Here is a 22,507-nt window from a genome sequence, read left to right as displayed (position 1 = left end):
GAAAAAAGCCACACAAAAAATGAATGATTGCTGGTAAGGGTTTCTATACATTAGTATTTACGAAGGGTATGTTGTGACTTACCTTCAAAATTACAGCGGTCCTTCGCTATAACGCGGTTCACCTTTCACCTCGCTGTTTCACGGATTTTTTAGTGCAAGTTTGCATGCTTATTTTTTTTTTACGTCACATTGTGTCCTGCATCCTGATCGCTGCAGACGATCTCCTCCGTGACGTCTCTCCTGTACTGTACAGAATCGCTGCATCGATCGCTAGCAGTGTGACTCTGAAGTGCAGTACTGTATGTCCACGAAATGTTTTGCTTCATCAAAAAATAAAATTGGCTACTTGATTTCACCTATCGCTGGTTATTTCTAGAACATAACACCTGCGATAAACGAGGGACAGCTGAGAAATATAACATTTGAATCTCTTTTCTCTTTTTCTCTGAGGCGCGGGGGAAAAATATCGACAAGTCGATGAACATCATTTACAGACATATTGGGTAAATGCCCAAGACATCTATAGAAATGCAAATCGCCGCTTGATTCATTCATTTGCTTAACTTGTTTTGGACCGTAAACAGGGCCCGAATAGGACACCGGAAACAAAGCTCCCCACAGGAGTTTCCGCATTGGAAGTAGCATATGCTAACGTGCACACAGTCAATTCACAGAGAATAACCTTTTTGTTGTTGTTGACCCGTATTTTTAAAGATCAAAATTTATGCCCTCCTTCACTTTTTAAAAAAACGTCTATTAGACTGGATTCCAGTCTCTGTCGGCCCAATATTAGTCCCCTGGGCCTTATGTTTGCCACAGCTATTCTACATCATTAAAACTGAGTTGAAAGACATTATCAGTGACAAATTTATGCACTGCAACACTCATAGAACACTCGTTCTTCAAGCTTTCTGCCTAAGCTTATCTGTTTTATTTAGGCCTTCTTAGTCTTTTATAAAGTGCCCACAGGTCGGTTTTAAGAGTCAAAAGGAAGTTAGGGTCTCTTAGAATTACTACACACTAGAAAGTATCACCTGTAACCTCACAGAGGAACGGCTCTGTTTCAGTGTGTGTTTTCAGATGCATTTGTGTGTCTGCGTCCATGTGCTTGACCTCTGAATTGTTCCAGTCCTGTGCGACGGAAAGTCCCCAGGCTTCTTTCACAGGAGCTGGGTGTCCAAGTGTGTGAGCTATGTGTTTGCAGAAGTGTGGGCTACAAGCGGCAGCCTATCGCATGCTGTCTTTGAGGAAGCAGGAAGGAACATGCTGAAAGCAGTCAGCCAATGAAGTGCCAGAGCTAAAGGAGGAGCCCCCCTCAGGAAACGCTTGGTGGAGTATCAGGGGTTCAGATCATCAACAGACTTCCTAATTGACACAGCTGATTGTTCTCTCTGCTCATCTATCCATTTCTTTCATTATTTTTTGTTTTTTCTTTCTTCGTTAACACCTTTCTCCAGTTCCATTCATCTGCATTCTGTTTTCATGCTTCCACCCATAACAACTCTTATGATTTTGAATCTGACTCGATTCTTTCTACTTTGAGTCCATTCAACCGTATATCCGTCTCTCCACGTGGGTTGAAAATTATGGTGGTATATTATCCTGTACTGCCGCTGTCATGTCCGCCGACATGTCTGCTCCTTCGGTAAAGAAGAAGAAGTCGTTTGCACGGAGCTCCAAACCAAGCACCAGGATGTGTATTCGGGAACAAAGGGACATCATGTAAGTTCAGACATTATCCTCACTGCTGGGTCTGACACAGCTTTTCTGGTATCTTTATTTTTTCACTGAACACGTCCTCACCAGCCTGAGTTTGGTGATCAGCTCTGAGACTCGTTTGAGGTAGTGACTATCTCATTAGTTGGTTTTTGTGTTTATCAAGTGGCAGATATCTGGTATTTAGTGGTTCTTTTGAATGATCTTGAGTATCATCGGTGGTCTCAGGTGTGCAAAACCACGCAAGTAAGAGTGAGGTTTGTACCATCTTTACTGGCTGCTGTTTGATCTGGTTGTCACAATAATCTAACTAATGGAATTTGAACTTGCGTTCTCTGCTGTCTGAAATGTGTAAACAGCAAATTTAAGATTTCCTAAGTGAAGTGCAACATTTCAGACTAAAGTACTGAGAAAAGTTAAAATCTTGTTTAGAAGTCGGAAAGTCAAAAGCGAACATCTACATTTTTCACACTGCATTTGAAACAGATGAATTTTACAACTTTTCAATAAAACGGACATTAACTTGGCTTATTTCGAGCGATATTTATGAGGGAGTGAAAGTAGTACATATTGCACTTTTAGCACTCCTTGTCCCCGTGCAGTCAAAAAAAAAACCAGCATGGCAAGAGTATCAAGTAAATACTGGACAAACAAGATGTTTTAATTAATAAATAAAACAATCAGGAATAAAAAAATTAGCACTGATGTAATATTTTTTCCAGTAAAGCAAAAAGAAAAGATGTGAGAGAGCGTATGTTTGCACTCAGGAGCAGTGAGACTTGATATGATGTAACCAAGTTACAAAATACCATGACAGTACACGGCACATTAGGTCATGTCTTATTTTAGAACGCGCTGAGCTTTAGTAGGTATATTTCACAAGGTGAATGACAGACTTTACCCACTGAAGCTGTGGATACGTGTCCAGGATGTAAACAGCAAGAAAAAAAAAACACTTCCAAGTTCCAAAAAACTGAGTCACATTTTTGACAGATAGATGCTAATTCAAGATGAAAGGTCCACAGTGAGTGGCATTATTTGAAGAGTGATATATTAATGTATGAAAGCATTTTACCTGCTTCTCTGTTAGTAAGTTTTGTAAGGAGATTGGGGAGAGCAAGTTCTTCATTTTCATAATTTCACTTCTTGGAGACCTGAGCAGTTATTTTTGCATCTGAGATGTCTAGAGGTTGAACATTGCAAAACAAGCAAAAAATGCAGTCATCTGTTTTTGGTGTTTTAAAATTCACAAAACCTCAAAAACACATGTTTTTTGATGCACCTGGTTATGGCAATAGTGAGACAGGTGTGTCACTCTCAACTTAGCATTTTTAACATGCAACCTGGGTGCATTTTTCTCAAAAGGGAGGTTTCTCCTGAGGCTAGCTGAGTAGTTTTTTTTGTGAAAGTAACCATCCTGACTAAAACTACAACCTCAGGACACGGACATCTGCGCCCACCATATCTCCAGCCTTCTAACACGAGCTTCGCAGGAAATGAAACTGTTCTCGCTCTGCGGCCGCCATAGCTGTGGCTCCAACGCCAAAGGAAACTTTATTTGTAACAGGGGGGACATAGGAACATTTGACAAACCAACATTATCGTAAAACTATAAGAAACAAAAAGCAGTTCAGTACCCCACAGCTGAAGTTAACTACAATGTACACAAGTACACAACGTTTCCAAAACACCTGTTCTCATTCAGGACAGACAGAAAGCATCTGTGAGACCAACAGAAATGATTTTGAAGGGAACGTGTTTTAATTTAAAGTTACCAGCAGAGCTTGATTTGGTTTCCAAACACAGGTGGTGGTGCAAAAAAACAAAAAAATAATCTGTGCTATAATAAGTATAACTTGCTTCAGTGCTCTATCGGGATTAGGAATTCAAGATTTGCGACTCTTTGTCGACATTATGCAAGCATAATGACATTAAGACAAAACTTCCTCTTAAATAACTTAACTTAAATAACCAATAAATATCCTAACATAATTAGAAATCCAAGATGCAATATATATTATTAATGTATTAAGATAAGATAAGATAAGATAAGATAACCTTTATTAGTCCCACACATGGGAAATTTGTTTTGTCACAGCAGGAAGTGGACAGTGCAAAAGTTATGAGGCAAAAATTAGAATACAATAAGAATAAATACAGTACACAACTGTACAGAATAGAATAAAATAAAATACTATATACAGTAGAATAAAATAAAATAAATATACAATAAGATAAAAATAGAATACAAATACAAATACTATATACAACTGAGTAAAAATACAACGATGACAGAAAGGATTATTGCATGTATGAGAGGCACTCATTCAAAAGGAGAGATCAATATTAAACCTTTTGTTCGCAAAGGTTAAAACTTCACCAAAATTCCAGTATAAGATGATTAAGAATTATTATGAACTGTGAATTATCCCATATGGAAAAGAAATAGTAAAAACATATATGATTTACTCATGAAAGTGGCCACTTTCATGAGTAAATCATATATAAATCATATAAGGCTTACATGATTTACTCATGAAAGTGGCCACTTTCTCATTACTTTCATATATTTTTTTAGTAAGTATACAAAACATACAAGTTTCATTATATAATTTTTCAAGGGATCTTATATCTGTTTTCACTCTTGTATGCTTTTCATACAAGTTTCATACAAGACAGATACAAACTTTATAAGATTTATATATATCTTTTCCATATGGGATGCAAAGCTACTTTAATAGAGTCCAAGAGTATGAAAACAGAGCTAGAAATGGTGGTATCGTTATCATAAAATTTAGTATATAACAAAAATACAACATAGACAGTTGGGAATACTTTGTCGAGAGAGGACTGATTTACATAACATTATGCAGGAGCAACCAGTAACAGGGCTGAGCTACTGTAAAAGTTCTCAGTCATAACAAACACAAGTCATCAGTTATAAATCACACCTAGTGTGTTTGTGAGACTGTAAACTGTAAGAGAATGCATAAGAGATGAAGAGAAACAGGAGGGTGCAGACACACAGAGGTGAGGCTGAAAGCACGTAGGTGTGAGGCTTTAAAATGAAACTTTCATGCCAACTTTCTTCAAAAACCAAAGTCAAAGCAGGAATGTTGTTGTTGCACACTGAGGGGACAGAGGAAGAACGAAGCATGCAAAGTGTAATGTAAGTACTTGTATTTCCTGAGTATTTGCATCCCAAAAATAGCCTGAATTCGTTACAAAAACTGGGCTAGCTGTAATCTATTGCTTTCACCTCTAAAAACAGGCGATCGATACTTTGCCAATGGCCCATGTTTGCTTTTAAAAAAGAATTTTATACGGTAAATTAAACCAAGTCTGTTAGCTTTGGTGATTTGATTCCTCAGAGAAAAATCCACTTTATTTGTCAGTGGAGATAAGCTTCCATGACGGTCATCAGCTGCGACCTCGGTATTTCCTCAGCAAGGTTTGCGTTAGAAAGAGAGAGAACGAGGAGACATTTACGGGAAATGAGTTCTCATTTTTCGACCCCTGCGTTGTGGGGGGAGGGTGGGCATGCAGTCAGACGGCAGAATCTCAATCCTATCTCTCTTCCTTCCTTTCATCCGGTGTACCTTTCTCTTCACCGCTTTTTCTCTTTCTTGCTAAATTACAGTTTGTAATTTGTTACAAACGGCTACTGTAGGATTTTTACACTTTGAATCTTTCCAACTGAAGACTTAGACTGTGTGTTTGTGTGCATCAGTCAGAGAGGAATCCTTCCTGCAGCCGTTACAGAAGTGTGACGATGGTGTAGTTCCTGTTGAGTGGCACTGCCATATTTGGACACAGGAAGGAGTGATGCAGGTAGAGAAAGAGGACCTGCTTTTTACTATTTCAGCTTTCTATGAGCCCATCGCTGCAGGTGTGTGTGTGGAGAGCAAAAGACTTGTTTCTGTTTCTCTTCTGCTTTTCCAATTTTCCGTGTTAATAAAAAACCAAACAGTCCTACACACCGGTGGTCACTTGTTCTCTGAATTCATTTTACATTAAAAACCGAGGAGATGATACTGGAAAGGCCAGACATTTCCACAAGCTACAGTGCCAAAATTATACACAAAGTATTGCTTTTTGAAAGCTAAAGCTGTTCTAATTCTCAAACATATAAATCCAACTAGTTTTAATGTTTAACCTGCAGGTACAGGTCTCACACTATAGAGCACTGTAGAGTTTTTTTTTTAGCAACTTCTTGACAGTGGTTGTGCAGCAACTCCATCGAATGCTCTTGCTGTTGGTGTTCGATTGAAAGCAGTTGTGCCAACCACTTTTGATCACAAGGTGATTGCACAGATCATCAACCGGCAACCTGTCTCCAAATGATCGTTTTTTCACTGACTGCACTGAAAACACTCATCTGCCAAGCGTCTCTTTGCAGTAGAGTAGGACTAGACTCTATTGGCTGCCAGCTGGTTGTATTCTGGTTCTGGTCTTGCAGTTAAATTGCCATTCTGCAGCAACAAGGTCACTATTTTTGGAGGAATTTCTGAATATCTGTTTAAAATCCTGGACTCTGAATGTAGTTAGTTAATTTGAATTTCTGTGTATGGAGATATGCAACAAATATGCGCTTTTCTCCAATTCATGAGTATTAATTGTTATGTTGTCACAAGCAGACTGTATGTAGTTGCTAACTTGACCCCATTCACTTCTAAACTGATAGCTGACTCAGTCTTATTGCTGTTTTATTACCATGTTGAGACAACAAAGTCACTTTGTGTGGGGCTGGTTGAAGACCCAGCCCATCTCTTTAAATCAACCATTTCAAAATATCATTGCACACTTTTGCAATAATTTTGACTGTACCCAATCTACAGCAGCTCTTTCCCCTGTTAACACTAGTAGACATATCAGCTGAACAGCTAAAGATCTTAATGACTGGTTCTTTAATCCATTTTTAACTTCTTTCAACTGTACATACATTGGCTAACTTAATGATTGTAGTTTTTTTCTTAAAATAAAAGCTTTAAAAAAAAAAGAAAAAAGAAAAAGGCACCTAGAATCGGTGGTTGCTCAGCATCTGGGCCATAAACCTGATGAAAGATCACACATGTCAAAAAGAAGAAACCCATCTTTTATTGAAGTTACAGATATATCCAGATTAAGGCTGGTTAGGGCTATTTCCTGGAAGTAACACATGATGGTGTTTATAAAAAGTATTCTCAACTCTAAGAAGGTATCCGTGGGAAAAAGCAGCAAGCAAATTTATAAGATCTGTGCCGTTAACACTTTAGCTGTGTTAATCATTATCACCTGGACAGCTTCACAGAAGTGAGTAAAAGAACACTGATGACTTGAGGTAAACCCAAAGTTTCTATTCATGTGTTCACACCTGCAAAAAGTGAAGCTGAACTAATGGAGGAACCATTGTGGTCGGTCATAGGGGAGGTGCAATTCACTGCAGACATCAAACACAGCACAATGACACCGTTTCCTGGATGGGACAATCTGCATTGGCTGCAGCTGTGTCAGCGGTTACCTGTGACCTTTGAGTCAGCCTGAGGTTGTGAGCAGTGAGGGTCTTCGTTATCTGGTCTAAGCACGAAGCACGCACTTTGCGTGGACATTGGTTAGCGGCGTGCTTTTTTTGTTGTAGACACCTGACAGCTGCCGAGATCTGTGACACGTAGACAGTGATGGACTTGTGTATGCGTCTGTGCACATCTTAGTTTGATCTGTGGTCTGTGAATAAAATGATAGCTCACAACAAAAGAACGCAACAGGAAAAACCACACAAGCCTCTCCTCTAGTTGATTTTTGGTTTTTATAGCAGTTGTGTGTGCAGCTCACAAATCCAACTCCTATATTGCTATAAATCGGGGGATTTAGCTGCATTCTTTCCAAAGACCAGCAGGGGGTGACTCCTCTGGTTGTGTAAACAATTGTGGTTGTATAGAAGTCTATGAGAGAACGACAATTTTTCTCATCTGATCTATGACTGTCAACTCCTGATAGGTTTACGGCTTCTGTAGAGAATTAAATTTCTAATGTATTACTATATCATGCGGCATTTTGAAATATGGTCACCATTACAGTCAAACAGATAATAAACAGGATATAATTACTCATATGATACTGATATGTTGCTACTATCTGCATGTGCAGTGTATCTAGGAATGGCTTTTTTCGATATCTTTATATAACAAGCCTTGCAACACATCAGAAATGTGATTATGATTTTCAATCAAGTTAAACTACTGATTAAAGTCCCACAAGATTAACATTGCGCATTACATTCGTGGAACTTAGAGGTGTTTCTGTAATGGCTAGGGTCCGGTGTACAAAAACATACAGAAACCCAATGAAAACATTAGAGAGGGGAAGTATTCCTTCTCAGGTTTAATTTAAGGCTTTTCACATCCATGCTGGTGGATGAACGAGGCTTTTCAATCATGGAGTACTTTTGGCAGTAAAGGTTTTCTTCCCCTGAGCTGTGCCTTAAAGGTCCCATAATATGAGGATAAGTTAGGTTGAGCACAGAAAGCTTCTTCAATAAAAAGATCATGTTAAAGTCTCTGCATTTGTTTTAATTTATATTGTATCACTATAAGTTACAACTTTAACCCATTTAATTTGAAATCTAATGTCATCCAGTGGAACATACTGTGCTGTATTCTGTTAATTAGAAAGAGTTTGCTTGTATTCCTTTGCAACAGCACTGTTCTATGAGCTCACACAAACAGTTCCTAGGACTTGAATCATCGGGGGATTTCCATTCGAAAACTGAACTAGTTTCAATTTCAATTTGAAAATGAACAGTCAGCCTGCTAACATGAGTCCACACATTACACCATGCAGCCTATAGTGTCTTCATGCCCTCTTCTGAGTTTCTTCAGCTTGCTGGAGAGCGTATCTGAGATGAGGACACGTTGTGTACGACTTGAATCGTTGGCCCGGCATTTCGTTGTCTTTGTCTTTTTCCTGCAGTAGTTTTTTCACAGTCATCTTCTCGGGAAGACAAATTTAGATGCTACGTGAATGATAGCTGGATTCTATTTACTTTTGTCACGATGTCTGCTGATTTCTACTCTTGATTAATTTGCAGGCATTGAACTAAACTTTAACTTCCATCTCAGGTGAAGAGCAAATAGGCACTGGCACACAGTTTAAATGTGGAAGATAATTTTAAACTACCGCTCGGGGCAGACATTGTGTTTGTGTCCAGAGAGGAAATGTGTTTGAATGTGTCTGGTATGTGGGCTGTGAGTCTCTTCCTGAGAAACAGCAGTTCTCTGATTAGCATCTCTTCAGGAACTTTAAAAAAGCAGTAGCTGAGGTGAGCGGGTTTGAAGCTAAATCACACTGCCTTTTTTTTGTTCTTTCAGGATGAACCCACGGCAAGCCCGATTGTATTTGGCAGAAGTTTTGTTTTTTTTTTATGGGGTTTTTTCTGGTCACCGAATTTTGGTCATTAAATAAGTCATGCAAGAACCACATGATGGGAGAAGCAAATGTGATATCAGCATCCAGAAAGCCTGTCAGCGTGCTGATGGGGAAACTTTGTGTTTCATTGTTTTACTTGTTAGGAAGTGATCTAATGCGACACTACTAGGGGAAATTCTTTTTTATTTATTTGGACAGGATTTCCTTTCCATGCCGTCTCTGCTCTGCTATATTTAAAGAATGTCTTCATTTGGATGATATTAAATATGATTTTTGAGAGCAAAGTTGAATTATTAGGCTAAGTTGAAGCAACCAAGTCAAGATGTGCTGATGTGGGCCACATTTGGGCCAAATATTCAGTGCTACCTGTGGGATTGTTTGGCTAACTGTGTGCAAACTATGCTACAGTGATGATTGAATAACTTAGGTAACTTAAGTTTAGGTATCATACGAGGCTTATGGATGTTTGGATGCATGTATGTTTTGGTTTCTTTTTTAAATACAGTTTGACGGCCATGCAGATTATGAGAGTTGAACAAAAGACACAACAAAACATGAGTTCAAGGAGAGAACTGCAGAAGAAACCAGTGGGGGTTTGGAGGGTTCGCTAATTCCCACAAATTCCCACTACTACTTTTGACTCTGATCTTTCTCCAGTGGAAAAAGAATTAACACATTTCCCAGAAAACATAAAGGTGTTGAGTACGCAGTCACATTGCCATCGTGCTGTTTCTGTCGTGAAGATGAGGACTTCATGAAATCCATATCGGATGATAAGCGGCAGCTGACCTCACTCGGGCTGAGATGAGATGAAGTGCAGAATGTCTGGCGTGCCTGTTCGTTTGTGTCTGTGCTGAGGTCTGTATCAGATAGTTATCAGTAAACATGACATGGGCCCAGGCGAAAAACGAACCACGAGATAGCTTTGGTATGTCCTTTTGAAGTCCCCCACACACACACAGATATGAAGGAGGGCAGACTGAGGTCATAAACAGGCTGAAGTTTCACCCTGTGATGTGTTTGAGGCCTGCATGTGTTATCAGCTAACAGGTTTAACTCCTTCCATCTGTCCGTGCAAATACATTTTGTTCTAGTTCTCAAAGTAGGCTACTTTGGTTGAATTATGACCAGGGTGTGGTGATGTGGAGCGGATCTGCCAGAGCGGGGGAGCTGCTGCAAGTCCTGGCAGACTTTGCCCTAACCACAGCTTCTTCAGTCTAAACTGTTGCAATATTTCTATTCCTCATCTTCATTATCAAGCAATATTGTTTAATTATGTTCGATCATATTCTCACCATTCAGAATATTCAGAGCAGAATAAATACATTTCCTCTAAATCTCTTTGGTATATAAGAGACTGAGGCTGATTTTAAATGATTCAGTTACCTGGTCACTAAAACATCTAACAGAGGAGGAGCTCTTATGCACACCCTAAATGGTGCTACAGATTAGAGCAAATAGTTCACTACATGAGCTGGCATGCTAATCGCTAGCATGTGTGACATATGTAAACATGCTAGCTGTGGTTAGTTGATTCTGACACGACCTACTTCTGTTTTTGTGCTCGCTATTTTGAGTGCAGTCAAACTAACAAGTGTAAGTGCATACAATATCCTATGATAAACCATGCTGTTGTGTTAGTGTTACCCAACACTTGCTAGTTGGCTAACAGCAGGTTAGCCAACTATCAAACAGTATGCTTGAATCAACAGTATGCTTCAAACAATGTCTTGGAAACCACATTGTCATTGGTTGAGTCAAAGGGGCCCAGAATCAGAATCAGAAACTTTATTGTCATTGTCATGAGAACAACGAAATTAAGAATGGTCCCCGATCATTGCATCATCCCTAGCAATATCAAAATATAAATAAAACAATAAAATTCAATAAATAAAATAGATAGAATACTTAAAATACTAATAAGATATAACAGTAAAACATTCACATACATTCCCACACACATGCTTCAGACCGTGCATAGATTAACACAAGAGTGGCGTGATGGACATTTTTTTGTAGTATTCAGATGTGTTATTGCAGTTGGATAACAGCTGTGTTTGAGTCTATTAGTCCTTGCTCTGATTGCCCTGTACCGTCTGCCTGAGGGCAACAGTTCGAACAGGGAGTGGCCAGGATGTGAGGTGTCTTTTATGATGTTTTGGGCCTTTTTAAAACAGTGGGCGTTGTGTAGAACTTCCAGTGTGGGGAGAGGGCAGCCAGTGATCTTTTGGGCGGTGTTAATGATCCCTTGGAGTGCTTTCCTCTGAGCCCCTGTGCAGCTAGTGTACCAGATGCATATGCAGTAAGTTAGAACACTCTCAATGGTGGCTCTGTAGAAGGACACCAGCAGTCTCTGTGTGATGTTATTCCTCCTGAGAATTCTCAGGAAGTACAGTCTCTGTTGGGCCTTTTTCAGCAGCTCGGAGGTGTTCACACTCCAGGAAAGGTTCTCCTCTATATTGACTCCCAGGAAGCGGAAGCTTGCCACCCTTTCTACACAGTCCCCATTTATGAATAGTGGTTGGATCTCTGCCTTTTTCCTTCTGAAGTCTATTATGAGTTCTTTGGTTTTTGAAGTGTTGAGGAGGAGGTTATTGGCCTTACACCATGACGTCAGCTGCTCCACCGTCTCCCTTGGAAATGAGCCCCACCACTGTGGTGTCATCTGCAAATTTCACAAAGATGTTGCTGTGGTGGCGAGGAGTGCAGTCGTGTGTGTAGAGAGAGTAGAGCAGTGGACTGAGCACACAGCCCTGGGGTGAGCCAGTGCTGAGGCTCAGGGCTGAGGATGTGTGATGGCCAACTCTGACTCTCTGTCTACGGCCCGAGAGGAAGCTATTGATCCACATGCAGGTGCTGTATGGAAGCCCCAGGTCTTGTAGCTTGGCCACCAGTTTGTGTGGAAGGATGGTGTTAAAAGCTGAGCAGTAATCCACGAAGAGCATCCGCACATAGCTACCATGCTCTTCCAGGGGAGTTAATGCAGCATGGAGTGCTGTGGCTACAGCGTCTTCCGTGGATCGGTTTGCTCTGTAGGCAAACTGGTGTGGATCCAGGCTGCGGGGCAGGGCTGCTGTGATGTGTCTGCGGACCAGCTTCTCAAAGCATTTCATTACCACTGGGGTGAGTGCCACCGGTCTGTAGTCATTCAGGCCGGTGATGTGGGGCTTCTTAGGCAAGGGGACTATGGTGGAGGACTTCAGGCAGAGTGGGACAGTCGCCTGTGCGAGGGATTTGTTGAAAATCCTGGTGAAGATCCCAGCCAGCTGTCCTGCACAATCCCTCAATATTCGACCTGGCACACCATCAGGACCCGCCGCCTTCCTCGGGTTAACAGCCTGCAGCATGCGCCTCACCTCGTGCTCTTCCAGGGTGAGGGTGGTGCTGCTATGGGTGGCGTGTTGCTGCTGTGGCTCCAATACCTCCGGTACCCTGGTCTCAATGCGGGCAAAGAAGATATTCAGCTCCTCTGCCAGCTCCAGGTCACCGTCCGCAGCTCCGAGATTGATCTTATAGTTGGTTAGGTGCTGGATGCCTTGCCACACCTGCCGGCTGGTATTACTCTTCAAATGGTCCTCGATCCTCCTCCTATAGTCCCCCTTTGCCTCTCTGATGCCTCTCTTCAGGTTGGATCGGGCTGTGGTGTAGTAATCCCTGTTGCCAGACCTGAACGCAATGTTCCTCTCCTTCAGCAGCTGCCTGACCTCCCGGGTCATCCAGGGCTTTTGGTTGGGATAAGCCCGGATCCGTTTGACTGCTGTAACAGTGTCTATGCAGTGTTTTATATAGCAGAGGACACCGTCTGTGAACATTTCCAAGTCCTGATGTTCAAAGATATCCCAGTTAGCCCACGTTCCTGCAACAGTTTATTTTTTTCTAAAAACAGACCTTCAGAAATAAGCAGAGCTTTAAGTCGCTCTTTTTTTTTTTTTATCTCCTGCATGTAATTAAATTTTACTCTAAAGTGTGGGGTGTTTATCCTCATTCATTCATCATCGCCTCACCTAGTTTATTTGAAATACTCTGAAGTCTAAAGCATAACACAAAAACTGACTTTGGCATGAGTCATTTTCAAGGTGTCTTGTTTTTTTAAAGCAGCCCTGCCAGGATCTGCGCTTCAACATCAGTAAATGAATGCATGCCCATTTAATTCTCAAGGTCTTTTTATCTCAGGGAAAGGGGGTGGATTTTGGCACCAACTAAATCCTCCTATACTTCATTCCTTGACTTCTTTCCAACTCAGGCTAGCAGATGCTGGTGATAAACTGCAAGTTATACATAAACACTTTAGATCATGAAGTAATGTTTATTTTCACTACCCCCACCCCCCTGTCTCTTTCTATCACACCCACATTTTTATTTTTTTTTCACATTACACCTTGAAGACTCAAAAAAGGACACAGGATGTTATGCATTTCCTGTGTGAACTAAATATGTGCCTTTGCCCATGCAAAAATTCAAGGTTCCTGTTACGTAGGTCCACCACCTTAGTCTGAGTGTCTTTATGAGTGAGACAGATAGATATCAGCAGAGGCCGTCAGAGAGAGCTGCAGCAAAAAGCAGAAAATAAGACAGACTTAAAAATTGGATGGCTAAATCGCCCTCAGTTTGGATTTGATGGGACAGTAAATGCCACAGAGGAAAGAAACAAAAGGTTTCTTGTTTCTATTATGGATATCCTGCCAGCTTTAGCTTCTACTATGTTAGCCTCCACAGTCAGCATACTGAGGAAGAACGCTGCCATTCAGATCTTCACCAAGAAGCTCAACAGGAGGTAGGCAACACCTGCATCAGGTGTAAGAGCAGGAATTTGCAGAAGAAAAGTTTTTGAAATTGACGAAAAGATGTTTCATTCTTTTAGTGATCTTTGTCCAGCTGTGGTGAGCTACCCAAGCCAGGCAGCATTTCCTGAGCAGCACAGTGGACACAGCATGGCTATAACTCTCCATCTGCTAGTCCACTGGCATGTGTCCCATTAGCAGTATAGAGTTTCATAGCACATGATATGTTATCTTAGTTAATCCTTCATTTCTGACAGTGTCACAATTTGTTTGTCTTTAGTTTGTGACTTTTGATTCACAACTAATGATTAGAGATTCCTATTCACACCAGACTAGTAGCCGAGCATTACTCATGTTACTATGGAATTTGACTGAGTAATAAATGTAATTTATTTTAGATTAACAGAAATGGAGTGAAATAGTCATTTTGTTTTACTCACTCCCTGTCATGACTGCTTATCGGGCAGTCATTAACTAACCGATTTTTAATTCTACAAAATAAATGCTGTTTTTTTTATTGATGATATAAATCATGAAATAATTAATATTTAATAGCTGTTGAGAAATGGTTCTGCTCAGGACTAGTTATTTGGTTTAGGTGTTTCCAGGACGGCTAATCTTTGGGCAAGATACTGAACCCCGAGTTTCCCCTGCTGCCTGCATAAATGTTGGAAAGCACTTAGGCTTGGATAAAAGCTCAGTATGAATGTGTGACTGTGTGAATGAGACTTGTAGTAGAAGCTGCTTTGAGTGCACAGCTGAGTAGAGAGGTGTTTTATGAGTACTAATCTGTTCATCACTTTATAATTCCACTTCTATGAGCGTTCACAGCCCAAAAACAGGCTTCGCCGTTGGATGTTTTGAGTGGCCGGTCTTAAGTCTGAGGTGGTCTTATCGCCATCTCTGCTCCAAATATGTTTCAGGGTATATGGGAGAACAAATAAGTCATGTTTTTGTTTTGTTACGAACTGCTGAGTGCCTTCTAGTTTTCTGTGTGAGAGCTGATGTAGCTCAGAACGTCCTCAAGCTAAAGGGGATAGGAAGCAGGTTTGCTAGCAGAGAGGATGTGGTCCTGCCTCTGTGCTGCCTCCTTGAAGCTACTTGGTTTTTGTTTGTTAGCTTATTTATGCTGGCGTTCATTTCCTTATTCATTTCTGCGATCTTGTGCGACTAGAGAGATTACAGTTTCACCTGACTGACAGAAAAATATTCTGTCCTTTGCTCTGCCGTAGAACCATGTCATCTCCAGAGATGTGCTGGCCGGTGCCAATGCGAGCCATTGGGGCTCAGAACCTCCTCACCATGCCAGGAGGGGTAGCCACTGCAGGATACCTCCACAAGAAGGGAGGCAGCCAATTCAGCCTAATGAAATGTGAGTTGAAAGGCAGACATGAAAGAGCAATATCCACTTACATTCTCATCACTGATACAGCACCTTTTACACCACCATGAAAACATTCTTAATACATATTGCTTGCCTTACAGGGCCACTGAGGTACATCATCATCCACAAGGGCTGCGTGTACTACTTTAAGAGCAGTACCTCTGCTGCACCACAGGGGGCGTTTTCTCTCAATGGCTACAACAGGTCAGTAGAAGACATTTTCCTACATAAATAAACATACTTGTGTGCTTATTCGGGGCTTTATTATTCTGGGTCTCAGCTCCAGCGACGCTCACATCCCACCGGTTTAATTTAAGCTTTATTACAGCATGACATCTATGTAAATGGTAATTGTAGATAATAAGGTTTAATGCAGGAAAAGGTTAAGTACTTGCTTTAAAAATGGGCCTTCAGTACCGAGTACACCTGAAGCTCCAGGAATGTTAGACCTGAGCTCAAGGGTATATAAAGGAGTGTTCTTAAAACTGAAAAGAACAAATATATGTAGATAGCTGGCCAGGCTGCCATCAAGAGAGAGGGAGAGGGAGGGAGTGTTTACAGTAGGCAGCTGTCAGGGCACCTGAAAAAGTCCCCAGGAAGCAACACTTAGCAGATAACAGCTGCCTCACAAAAAGTGTGGCAAACATCCCCATCAAAACATCGCCGTATTTAGATTCCCTCATGTTTGCTGCTTTGTGACATTTGATTGATGAAGGGATGGTGAAGAAGCTCAGGATGTTTCTTCAGGGCTTCCCCACAGAGAGTGATTGCCATCTTGTTGCATTTCCTAGTCTATACAGTATGTGTGAATGGGGCTTTAAGGAGGGAATAAGGTTGTCTGATCCCAGCCTCAATCAATGCCAGTGATTCAGCAATAATTCAGACTAAAATTATTTACAACAAACTCCTTGATCTCTTTCATACTTATGTATATTACATCCAAATAAGGTTGTATTATATCAATTACAGGGGGCTCATTAGCAGCACCCAGGTGTTCTTTGTTGCTGTTATTGCACATTTCCCATGACATCAAATAATGTGGAGCACTAATATATCTTACATTTGTCCTCTTCTTCAGAGTGATGAGAGCAGCAGAGGAGACAACATCGAGCAATGTTTTTCCTTTCAAGATCGTCCACTTCAGTAAGAAACACAGGACGTGGTTCTTCTCAGCAGCCAGTGAGGATGAGAGGAGGGTAAGAGTACAAAAATTTGACCTCCCTGCCAAGCGATTTATTGAGAACTTAGCATAACTTTAGAGCCTGAGAAGAATTTTTAGTCTTTGCCTTTGTCTCAACTATGGTATTATTTCAGTCTTTATGCTAAAATTGTTTGGGGTTTGTTTTAATTTAAATGCTGCAGTTTCACATTGTCACGTGTTGTATTTTGCTTGATGTCTTACAGAAATGGATGCGATACCTTCGGAAAGAAATAGACCACTATAACGACAGGAAAGAGTCCCACCTACCAAGGTAACCTCAGCGAACTCGGTCATATTTCACCACTCTATAAAAATATAGATTATACATGCATTGTTGTAAGAAAACTACAGACATGGGACAAATAAAGTACTTAGTGCTGTGAAAACCCAAGTACAGCCTTACTGCTTCCATAGGAATTAAGAGGTAATAGCAGCCAGGTGTGGTCAATTAAATGCACAGTTAGCCAATCATCAGCAAGTGTGACCACCTCTATAAAAGCTGAAAGAAAAAAAATAATGGAAAAACGTGTCTAAAAATAATTTTATACCATTTATGCTTCATTAGTCATCTACGTTTTTCAGTGGGACCTTTTCTACCTAATTTAGATTTTTCTTGCTCGCGTACTTTCATTGAAATCTCAGTGAGCCTGCAGTCAATAAAATCCATTTTTTGGCATATTATTTGTTAATTATGTCTCCATCTTTGTTTGTGACAGTGACTCAGATTCAGATGCAGACAGTTTCTATGGCACAATCGAGAGGCCGATGGATGTGAAACATCTTGTTGATACCACCGAAATTAGTAAGACAGCAATAATGAATATCCATGGATAAGATAAAAGCTTATATGGCATTTGTGCATTAATAAATTGTTGCACCTCTTCTTTCTATGTGAAGATTACAGTGATGACGATGATGATGACGATGAGGAGGACTATCTGAAGCCAGACAGTGAATGTTCGCCAACATCTTCAGGTGACCACCTCATATTCTTTCCCTGTACTTATGGCTCCTTAACACAAAGATCTTTACCTGAAACAGGAAGCAATACTGACTCTCTCTATTCATTACCTCGTCAGGTCGACCCACAGGTCCACCGCCCTCTTACCCTCCTCCACCTGTGCCAGTGACATTCCCCCACCATCAAGACTCCAGTCCAGGCCAAAAAAGCCTCCACCCTCCCATCCCATTACAACTGAAAGCCCCTACCTCTCCGCTCCACAGGAAACCTTCACCTTGTCCACCCTCTCCGTGCATAAAGAAGGAGTCTACCAAAGGCCCACCCCCACCTTTACCTTTTGCCCCTCACTTACAGAATCCTTTTCCTTCCACACCTCCACCTATTCCTCCCAATGCAAAGAAACCAGGCAGGTCAACCTCCGTGGGTGTAACAGCAAATGACAAAAGAGACTGGAGGCCTACGCCGTCTGTTTCAGTCCAGTCACCAGCTACTTTGCCCATCTGTGAAAAACTAGACAGGCTAATCCTAAATGGCCCCTGTCCCCCTCACTCTGGCGGGAGCCAGTCACTAGAAAACAGCTACCGCCGTAATAAGCCGAACATGCCGGTTCCACCGTGCCCAAACACAAATGTATCTCTCAATCTAATGTCCTCCAGTCACCCTTCACACTCCCCGCTACCTAAACCTGGACTACTCAATAAGCCATCTATACCCAAACCTCCTTTACCTTTAGTAGGAGTCAAGCCATCAACGGCTCCACCCAGGCCCAAGTCGCCAGGAACACCGTTTCAGTAAGTCTGACTTAAACAGTGAAATTCAGGTTGATTTTTATGATCAAAAAATTAATTGAAAGGAAAACATCCACAATCATTCTAAAGCTGTCTTACTGACACTGTTTTGTTGGTTCCTGTATAAAATAGGTATGTAAAGACAACATAAAAGTTTCCCTATCATCACTAAGGCATGTTTTTTCACCAGAAGAACATCTCCAGAGGGCCAGAGCTTCCGTTCCATCAACGACGAAACTGCAGATTTCAGGAGGAAACGAGACTCGACCGCGTACGACTCTGACGAAGACTATGAGAATGTAAGAGAGACTGAAATGATGTGTCAGCTGATAAAAATGCTAAATTACTGTGGAAATACATGCTGCTTTAGATAACCGCTTGTATCATCATGACTGAGCCCAGGGAAATCCCTTTTGTTTTAAAAGTCATTTTATCTGGGCTGCATATTAGTCTTTATGAACTGCCTTCAAAATTCACTAAAGCAAACGAAAAAGAAACAAAAATCACAGCATCAGCTGATTCTGAGGTGCTCAGGTGGGAGGAAGTCATAATCCAATCATAATAATCTCATTTTCTGCTAAAACAACACTATTTTATGCCAATTTTTCAAATCATGAAGTTGAAGCAATTCAATTTTTATTAAACACTGAAACAAGATATTGAAATTTGAGCCATGCTTTGTTACAGGCAGTGCCAGGCCGACATGCTTATGATCTAAATTGTAGTATCTTTATGTGACCTGTGTAGTTATTATAACACACAATTTTGTTCTTTATGTTTCACTGCTGTATATCTGAGCAGAGATCTCAGCCTCGTGAGAGCCTAGTATCAGTAATGAATTGAGTTTAATCAGTTGTTTCTGTATCTGCAGGTCCAGCTGCCAGACTCTGTGTTCATTGATTCGAATGAAACCAGCTTCGTAGAAAAGTACGTATCTCACCTTTAGTTTTTACATTTAGCTGGAAGCTGAAACGGTTCTTCAGTAAACTAAGCAGTGCTGCTTTTTGTTTTTTCTGCCCTGTAGTGGCAAAACAGTGCATTTCTTTCTGCGTGTGTTTTTCTTTCTATGAGCCTCACTTCAGTTTTAACTGAACTACTACTACTTATTTAAGTGCTAAATTTAAAGTGACTTTTAACATGGGGCAGTTGCTTTATGTTTTCCTCTGATAACTCATAACCGGTGATCATTTTTCTGTTTGTAGGTTATTCAAAGAGAGTCCAACTCCTCCACAAGATGGACTGTACGCCATCAGAAAATCAGGAACCAAAACAACAAAGGTAAAAATAAATTTTAAAAAAATAGTTTCCAGTACAGCATAATGGAAATTTGTGTTACTGATAGATACTTAACATTAAGTAACTCTGAAGCTCTGAAAGCTAATGATTATGATTGCCATATATGAAATATCTTTTGTCATTCTGGGCTGAAAAATCTATCTCGCTGCTGTAAAAGGTTTAATAATAATTGTAAACAGTAACAGTCAATATGATCTAATCAATAAATGTGTCCATTTTCTGAATACTTCATTTTTATTTTTTACAGTTTGTGGGTAGACAGTATTATTTTAATAATAATAGAATAGCTTCTGATATTTAGGCCTAAATAAAATCATTTTTGGTGTGTTATCCAGGTGCTGGTGGTGTGGGACATCAGTATAGGCAAAGCCAGAAACTACAGACTGTTTGAAGAGGTAAGAAACCTGCTGTTGTATTTTAGCTGTATGGTATAAGTGCCTATTATGTTTTGTAAGTAAGTTACAAGTCAGACTAATAAAGCTTCCTGTTGGGTGTTTTGGCAGGGTGACTGTATATTTCTGGAAGCTGATTTGACCTTCCCCAATCTGTCTACACTGATCGAACACTACCACTACCGACCTCTTCCTCACCACGGCTCACTGTGTCTCCAGAAGCCCTACACAAAGACGTGAGCACTTTCACAGGCGGCTTACTGAACTGTAACTGAAACCAGAGGACACCAAAGCAGCTGAAATCAGTGCAGAAGACTGTGCACTGGACTGCACCTTAAACATGGAGAAAACTATACAAACTAGACTCTCACCTTGACAAATCTACACTCAGTGAGATATTTCCATCATGGAAAACTTTCTAAAAAAAAATCTACCAAACTCTCTAAGGGATCAAGCATCTGTAAAAGGAAATCAGAAATCTGCTGCAAATTCCTGATGTTTCATGTAAAGTGAGCAATGGTTGTGATGTGTTTTGGCCACAAAGGGGCGCTGTGACACCAAATGCTAGCATTAAAAAACATTGATGTTTCTGCGTTGGCCTAGCAATGGTCTAACAAACTGCCTAGATTGTCCTCTCCCTCATGCCCTGTGACAGCTGGGATAGGCTCCAGCACTCCAGCGCATAGATAAAGGGAAATGGATGGATGGTTTACAAGTTTTGAAAATGATATAAAGTATAGCTTTAATATTGAGCTTAAATGGATGAGAGCAAGAAGAACTTTAATGATGCCAGCACAGAAGTTGAATAGTATTAAAAAAGTAATTCAGATAATTATTACATATAATTAATTAAGTTTAATTTTACAAATACATTCTTATGATTCTCAGTGACCATCTGTGCTCCTCATACCAACCAGAACACATCATCAGATATACATATTAGTATCGATCTCATAAGGATTAACATAATTTAATTTGTGAGACTAAAAACGATGATGATGGAAACAATTCTTCAGATTTAAATGATATTCAGTCGTTCTTAAAGTTGGTCCAAAAGTAAACATTCAGTTCCTTTAATGCTGATAACTTGATTGGTTTGAATAGATTTCTGACTACCTGGAGGTACTGAGGTGTAAACGTGGATACTGGGACAGGCTTGCTGTCCTTTATCTTCAAAAAGACTCCCATCTGTCCACTTTGTCCCAAATGTGTCGTCCCAACCAGATGCAGCTAACTGATGCTCAAATGTCAAAATCATCAGAATCAGAATCAGAATCAGAATGGGGTTTATTGCCAAATGTTGAGCAGGTTTACAACATTAGGAAATTGCTGCGGTGCTTGAGTGCAAACATAGTGTCATAAATAGCACTTAAATAGACATGAAAAAATAAAAGTAGGAATAAGAATTAAAAGTGCTACATAGAAAGATATGTGCATGAGATATACATGAGATATATACATGAGAATAAGAATAGAGTGCTACGTGGAAAGATATATACATGAGTGCAGGTGGTGATCAGTGCCAAACATGGAATGATGCAGTGAACACAGCGTAGGGTCATGTGTTAGTGGCGGGGACAGTCATATGGTTATTGTTCATGTGTCCAACAGCAGAGGGGAAGAAACTGTTCTTATGGCGAGAGGTTCTGGTGCGAATGGACCGGAGCCTCCTGCCTGAGGGGAGCAGGTCAAACAGACTGTGTCCAGGGTGAGAAGGGTCAGCTGAGATCCGAGCTGCACGCCGCAATGTCCTGGAGGTGTACAGGTCCTGCAGAGATGGGAGTCTGCAGCCAATCACCTTCTCAGCAGAGCGCACAACACGCTGCAGTCTCTGTTTGTCCCTGATAGTGGCTCCAGCGTACCACACGGTGATGGAGGAGGCGAGGATGGACTCGATGATTGCAGTGTAGAACTGCATCATCGTCCGTGTTGGCAGGTTGAATTTCTTCAGCTGCCTCAGGAAGTACATCCTCTGCTGGGCTTTCTTAATGACGGAGGTGATGGTGGGCTCCCACTTCAGGTCCTGGGTGATGGTGGTACCCAGGAAGCGGAATGAGTCCACAGAGGTGATGGGGGTGTCAGTCAGGATGATGGGGGGGAGTGGGGCTGTGTGCTTCCTGAAGTCCACAATAATCTCCACTGTCTTCTGGGCATTCAGCACCAGGTTGTTGTGGCTGCACCAGGACACCAGACGTTCAACCTCCCTCCTGTAGGCAGACTCATCCCCGTCCGAGATGAGCCCAATAACGGTGGTGTCATCTGCAAACTTGATTAGCTTGACAGACTGGTGGGTGGAGGTGCAGCAGTTGGTGTACAGGGAGAAGAGCAGAGGAGAAAGAACACAGCCCTGAGGGGAGCCGGTGCTGATGATCATAGCAAACTATCAGCTTCATCTTTGTGCCATTTGCAGGCAAACTTTTTCCTCTGGGTGCAACGTCCAAAACTAGTGGCTGCGATGTATGCTTATCCGTGAGAACTGAATTAACATTAGAAAAAGTAGAAATGTTTTCTTGTTTCTTCTTTCAGAAATGAAAAACGACATACGACACTGTCGATAAAAAAAAACTCATTTATTTACAAAAAC

General features: G+C 41.0%; 1 protein-coding gene across 3 annotated transcripts in view; it reads left to right on the top strand.

The window, feature by feature from the left end:
• Nucleotides 1-21,693, top strand: part of sh3bp2 (SH3-domain binding protein 2) — a 39,247-nt gene extending 17,554 nt beyond the window's left edge. The window contains exons 1-13 of one of the 3 annotated variants that reach the window (XM_085413434.1): nucleotides 1,358-1,722; nucleotides 15,134-15,273; nucleotides 15,387-15,489; nucleotides 16,364-16,481; nucleotides 16,690-16,757; nucleotides 17,203-17,288; nucleotides 17,384-17,461; nucleotides 17,566-18,238; nucleotides 18,429-18,534; nucleotides 19,107-19,162; nucleotides 19,438-19,513; nucleotides 19,867-19,926; nucleotides 20,035-21,693. In XM_085413434.1, the coding sequence (XP_085269560.1) occupies nucleotides 1,619-1,722; nucleotides 15,134-15,273; nucleotides 15,387-15,489; nucleotides 16,364-16,481; nucleotides 16,690-16,757; nucleotides 17,203-17,288; nucleotides 17,384-17,461; nucleotides 17,566-18,238; nucleotides 18,429-18,534; nucleotides 19,107-19,162; nucleotides 19,438-19,513; nucleotides 19,867-19,926; nucleotides 20,035-20,163 (1,797 nt within the window). In that variant the 5' untranslated portion in view covers nucleotides 1,358-1,618 and the 3' untranslated portion in view covers nucleotides 20,164-21,693. Of the gene's footprint in view, nucleotides 1-1,357; nucleotides 1,723-15,133; nucleotides 15,274-15,386; nucleotides 15,490-16,363; nucleotides 16,482-16,689; nucleotides 16,758-17,202; nucleotides 17,289-17,383; nucleotides 17,462-17,565; nucleotides 18,239-18,425; nucleotides 18,535-19,106; nucleotides 19,163-19,437; nucleotides 19,514-19,866; nucleotides 19,927-20,034 lie in introns of those variants that run through there. The other 2 variants (XM_085413433.1, XM_085413436.1) reach the window with 2 other exon arrangements.
• The last annotated feature ends 814 nt before the right edge of the window (nucleotides 21,694-22,507 follow it).

This window comes from Rhamphochromis longiceps, linkage group LG7 (genome assembly GCF_057381845.1).
Source record: "Rhamphochromis longiceps isolate RC_006_pf linkage group LG7, R_longiceps_female_GT1.1, whole genome shotgun sequence".
In the NCBI taxonomy this organism is placed as follows: Eukaryota; Metazoa; Chordata; class Actinopteri; order Cichliformes; family Cichlidae; genus Rhamphochromis; species Rhamphochromis longiceps.
The sequence above is the reverse complement of the archived record's forward strand: the minus strand, read 5'-3'. Positions and strand labels throughout refer to the sequence as shown.